The sequence below is a fragment of the Geospiza fortis genome, unplaced genomic scaffold (genome assembly GCF_000277835.1).
Source record: "Geospiza fortis unplaced genomic scaffold, GeoFor_1.0 scaffold95, whole genome shotgun sequence".
Classification (NCBI taxonomy): Eukaryota; Metazoa; Chordata; class Aves; order Passeriformes; family Thraupidae; genus Geospiza; species Geospiza fortis.
The window spans coordinates 5,006,773-5,012,772 of NW_005054333.1; the positions used below are offsets into that span (position 1 = coordinate 5,006,773).

Below are 6,000 nucleotides of genomic sequence, written 5' to 3' on the forward strand. Positions count from 1 at the left end.
CCTCTCTCCTTCCTGCCCTGGGCTTCCTCACTCCTGCCTCCTGCTCTGCACCTTGTCTGCACCCCTTTACCTTTTCTCAGTACGTGGCTATGCCATGGCTTCTCAGTGTGTTTAATCCATGTTACCACAGTAGGTTTGCATTTGTTGCCAAATAGAGCGCTGGTTTAATGCTGTCACCCTTTCATTTTCCCTGAGGAGTTACTAGTGCTGAGCAGCAAATGCTGACTTGCACACAGCTTTTCTTTTCCCCACTTTGAGAGTTTGGAGGCTCTCCTGCTGTTTTACTGACGCTGGGCTTTTCTCCAGGCTCCTTAAGGAATACACTGCTGTTCTCAAGGAAAGAATGATTTTATGGTGTGTTTCTGGGGTGTCTAAAACGAGTGTGTGAAGCCCTGTCCCAGCTGGTAGTGCTGGCATGGGGTGGGACATGGCTGCACTGCCCTGCAGTGTGCCCATGCACAGTGTGCTGGCTCTGTTTTGTGCAGCACCCAAGTACATCCCAGCCACCCCTGCCAAACCTTGCTGTGAGGGTTTTGTTGGGTTTCCCATGAGGAAAGAGTTTCACCAGATTATCTGAGGACTGTGTTTAAGCCCTGTTGTGAATTGATACTACAGTCTTTGGAGGGCAAGCTCGACATGCTTGGATGTTGTCACACTCAAATGATAAATCTGGATTATTTCTTTGTCTGCTAATTAACTGTGCTTCTGTGTCATTGCAGATTGCAGGACTTGACACTCTATAATCCGGAAAGGACCATTACAGTTAAAGGCAGTATTGAAACTTGTGCCAAGGCTGAGGAAGAAATCATGAAGAAAATCAGGGAGTCCTATGAAAATGATATTGCTGCTATGAATGTGAGTTTCCTTAGGGTGTGGGCTCTTTCTGGGACTGAAACCACAGAAGGATTTGGGGTGTGAGGGACCCCTGGAGGTTGCCTGGCCCAGCAGTGGGTTTGCTTAATGTAGGCCACACTTCAAATTTAAACCAAGTTGTGTAGGGACTTGAGTCCTCCTTAACATTTCCATGGATAGAAAACCCATAGTGTCTCTGGGCAGCCTGTGCCCTGTCTCACTGCTCTCATGATGATTTTTTTTTCCTAATATCACATCAGAATATTTTGTTGCAGCCTCTCTGTTGCCTCATTTATTTGTGGGAGTGTGGGCAAGTATTTTTGTTATTTATTTATTTATGTGTGCTATTTTAATGGAAGCTTTTTCTGGTTTATTTTTGAGTGGGGGAACTGAGAACTTTATTTAGATTGAGGAAATGAATAAGCATTTAACTTTTTTCTTGTTGCAGGAACCTGAAGCAGGGTGTGTTTGTGCTGTTGTGGCTTATGTGCTCTGGCTTGCATGTTTTTTAAAGTAGTGATTCAGTCTCATCACATAAATAGCATAATAATGTGTGGAAGAAAGATCTCTGCTGTTTTTAATTATTTCATTTAAGAAGGTCTTATTAAGGCTTTTTTCTTGATATAGATGATAAAGGCATTTAGCAATTTGCAGATGATTGGTGATCATATAATGAAAACAACATACCTCATTAGTTTGCCAAAGTATTACTAATGCATATTGAGAAATGATTGAGATTTTTGATAGTTAAGAAAAGCATTGTATGTGCATGTGTATCAAAATCTTATGGTCTAGAGTTGGAATGGAAATGTTTTTTCAGTTTACAGTAGTCCTGACTTTCTAGAAATATCTGTTATTCATGCTTGTCCTACCAAGTGAATATTCTCCCCATTTTCCCCCCTGCCACCCCCACACAAAGCAAATTGCAATACATGAGGTACTCATGAGGAACAAAGTATTCAATAGCGGCGCACTTTTGTTTCATATAACAAGCAGGAACATGGGGTGAGTTAGAGACTGTATTGCTATTTGACAAAGGTATGGAAAGTCAAAAAACTACCTCTGTTACAGTATAGATTTTGAATTTAGTTTTAGTGATTATTCAGGTAGTTTCTGAGGTGGTGAAGTTTTGAGGTTTTTTGGTGTCTGGTGATTGACTTATCTTAATGGCCTGAGATAGCATCTGTCTCTCTAGTTGAAATATTTCTAAAGCATATTCATATTTTTGAGTAATAATCTGGAAAAGGGAAAGGGGTGCTGACAAGTTTTGTATCAGACAACAAATGCCTCCTACCATGTGATAATGTCACTTTTCTCAGGTGTGGTCAAGCAAGGGACTTGCAACTTTATAGTTGATCCTTTCCCAGCAATTGCTGGAGGTATCTCACTTCATCTTTTGCAGGGGAGGGAGGATGGGGTGATAATGTCACATGTATGTTCCCCCAGTGTAAGAAAAGCAGGGCTTTGTACACGATCTTTCTCTGTTTCTACAGGGCTGTCTTTTTAGTGTAAGGACAAAACTACTGTTTTTCTGATAAATTTGTTCACTCTGAAAGTAAATAGTACTATTATCTGAACAACTTGCTGTAAAATTTGAAATGTGTTATGATGACTAAGTTGTAGCAAGTGATCCCCATCTGCCTTCCCTACTATGTGTTTTTAATGTTATTGGTCTGTACATGTGTCTGGGAAACAGGTTTGAATGAGAGTCCTTTGGGTAATGGAAATGACTTTTTTTTAAATAACATCCCAAAAGGATAATAACATATGCCCACTAGGATTTTATTAAAGTTAATAACCAGGATTCTAAATCTTAACTCTTCTGCCATTGCAGCTTCAAGCACATTTAATTCCTGGATTAAATCTGAATGCCTTGGGTCTGTTCCCACCTTCTTCTTCAGGAATACCACCTCCCGCAGTGAGTGTTGCCTCTGCTGCTGCTGCTGCTTCATATCCACCTTTTGGGGTAAGGGAAGCTCTGATTTTGGATGGTTAGTTGATGGTGATACTAATCTCTGCAATGCTGCATTTTTTGCCTTTTTCCCCAGAAAATCTGGAAAGGTGTTTTGCTAGCTCTGTTCTGTCATTTTTCTAAATATTGTCTGTCTTCCTGCTTGCACACTGAAAAGTATTTCATGTGGCTGCAGTTGGGAGCAGGCATTAGTTGCTTTTCTAGTGAAATGCTCAGTGAAACTGGAAAATAGTGCTGCTTAGAAAAGTGTTAGATTTTATTTTATATAGAATTCGAAGTATTGCAGAAAGAACTCTCACATAAAATAGCATTTCAAAATTGCTGGAATTGGCAATTAATAATGCTAGTCTGCAATTTTATTCCTTGTGGTATGGAAGGAAAAGAAATTATCTCTTGTCATGAAGTTGGGATCTATGTGTAGCTAAAATGTTTGTTTGAATGTAGCAGTTTTATAAGTGCCATGTTGAAATGTAATACTGCTAAATATATAGTATGTAAATTGCATGGATCAATCTCCAGAAAGCTGTGATTTACTTGCCATTTTGCTCTCTAAAAAATATTTGAAAAAGTTTAATACAATCTTACTCAAATTCTGTGCTGATTGGTAAACATAAATGAGGAATTTTGCTGTGGAGCAGAAGTTGATTTGTTGCACCAGAAACCTCCAGAGTCTGTCTGGAGCTGAGATGGTGTTTTGCTTTCAAGGAAAGGCAACCTCATTACAAGGAGGAGGTGGTGTTTTTCATCTTTTTTCTGTTTCTGTGCTGGTAGTTGTTAGCAACTCAATGCAAGGTGAATTTTCTAAACAATTCTAACAAGTCTCTTAAGAAGTAGATGGCAGAACTTTACAAACTCTGCTGTGTTTGATTTGGTCCCCTTCTTTGCCCAACAGTGACATCTAGAGAGCTAAGTCTTGAGACTCTTCATGAACTAGAAAAGTGAAAATGCAGCACAACACACTAAACTTCATCAAATAACTCAAGCTCTGTTGTACTAAAGGGTAGTTGTGGTCTAAATATTTTTCCCAGAGGAAGAAGCCAAGAGAGAGTCAGTACAAGGACCAGGAAAAATTCCTCTCTTGTAGCATTGTTTGTAAGAATGAACAACTTTGGTGTTATGAATGTATTATGAACTATATTGAGTATAATAGTGGCTTTATCAGAAAAATGTGCTTCAATGAAAGCTACAATAGAAATGTGTTTATACTCAGTTATTTTACTGTCAATAGCAGAGCCTCCATTTATGACAAATTCTCTCTCTCACAGTCCTTCTGCACTTCAATTAGATTGGCAGACTAAACTAAACAACACAGGTTACTGCCTCTGTATTATAGAAAGTGCCATCTCTGGTAATGAATTGCATCAATTTTTTTCTTAAGAGATACTAGACGTGGTTTGTTAAAAGTATATAACTTTCTATATTGGTAATTAAAAGTGTGGCTTTTCCTGTCTTTTTACTCCAGATTTGCAGACTACTTTGCTATTCTTGAGATTCATATTGTAAGCCCACAGTTTTGTTCATCACTTGGTTTATTTTCATTTCTTTCCCACTTCCCCCCCCCTGCTGTGGCTCCTTTTTCTTTAAATATGCACCTGAACAGTGCTGAATTTGGTGGTTACTCCTGTCTGTCCCTCTGTTGCTAGTGCACCTTTACCCCCCAACTGCACCTTTTTTGGCCTGCTAAGATCTCTGGCAGTATCCAAGTTTCTGGAAAGAGGATAACGGCAACATCTGGAAAAAAGCATCAAGAAACAAATGCCATTGTGTAGAAACTGTGCAGCTGGAAGTTCAGACCACTGTCTGAACTCTCTTGCTTCTGTTTGTGCTCATTCCTCTGAAATGGCTCTCATTCCATGCAGTCTAGATGTGTGACAAGCTAACATGCAGAGAGAAGGGATAAACTCACAGACTGGGAGGTGAACTCAGATTTTGTGGAGGTTGGGGGTGGTACTGATACAGCTCCTGAGGCAAATACTAAGGGCTTCTAAAGCAAATGTATGAACAAAGGGAATTATCTCACCTGTTTGTACTTAAATGTGTTGGTATTTGGAAAAGAGCAGGTGGCTCTGTGGGCTTCAGGTGAGTCAGCCCCTCAAATTACTTGGAGTGCTTGTTGCTCTCTGAGGAGAGAAAACAAGAAAAAGTATGAGTCTATCCCTTTAATGGATGCATTAGTTTCCATTTTGAAGACTTTTAAGTCTTGCTTGTGTATGAATTAATTTTCTGTAACTTTTGAGCTTTACTCTCCTCTTAATTTTTTCCCCTAGTAGAACAGTTTTTCAGACACTGATTAAATTGGTTATTGAGGCATTCACAAGTAGAAAGAGAAAAAAAGTCTGGCTATATTTTGAAGGAGATATTGATACAATTCAAAAGGCTAAAGATAACCATAGGGGGAGATCTAGGAGAACTCATGAGGGATTTAAAAACTAAAATAAAATCTGTGTATCTAAAAGAGGCTTTGGGGAAACAAGGTCTTAAAAGAAAAATTATTGAAGAGCTCCCAGGGGGACTTTATGTCCATTTACCTATGAGCTATTTGTTTCCAAGTTCCTTATTTTGACAAAAGCATTTGGACAATCCAAGTCCCTTTACCGTGTTTTCAGTGCATGTCCTTTTATGCTTGGGAGCAGGGATTAGTGGATATTGAGGATATCCCTTTCAGGCAAGTGGAAATCCTTTCTGAAAACACTGCTGGCATCAGGGTGCAAAGAAGTGTATCCTGCTGCTGTCCTGCTTATTTTTGTGCAGTGCAAGTTTTGCCTTCTGCACGGGGCTGGCTCTTCCCTGTCTCCTGTAAGGTGTGCTCCCCAGCAGCTTCAGCTGCAGCATCACAGGGGCCTCTTGGCATCCAAGCGTCTGAAGTCCATGCTTAAAGCCATACAGTGAGCCTTGGGGACACCCCTGTGCTGTGTCTGAGGGTGGGTTTGAAGCTCTTGTTGTAAAATCTTTGTATGGACCTTTTCTTCACCTCATTGTGGGGATGGACTTGCCTGGGGCTCTCCCTTGGGTCAGAAGAATTAGGTGGGTGAGTCTGGGCATTCGCAGCAGGGTTTCCATATGGAGCTGATGGCTCATATGGACTACTTTCAAGTGACAAGGTGTGGCTGTGACCTTGTGTAGGACTTGTTCCCAAAGAAACTGAAGTGTCATCTTAATTATTGAAACAATGATCT

The 6,000-nt window shown here is 40.1% G+C and overlaps 1 protein-coding gene across 1 annotated transcript in view; it reads left to right on the forward strand.

Moving 5' to 3' along the window:
* The window catches only part of IGF2BP3 (insulin like growth factor 2 mRNA binding protein 3), an 87,874-nt gene that overhangs the window by 58,196 nt on the left and 23,678 nt on the right, over window positions 1-6,000 (forward strand). The window contains exons 7-8 of the mRNA XM_031057621.1: window positions 720-855; window positions 2,687-2,818. Of these exons, the coding sequence (XP_030913481.1) occupies window positions 720-855; window positions 2,687-2,818 (268 nt within the window). The remainder of the gene's footprint in view (window positions 1-719; window positions 856-2,686; window positions 2,819-6,000) is intronic.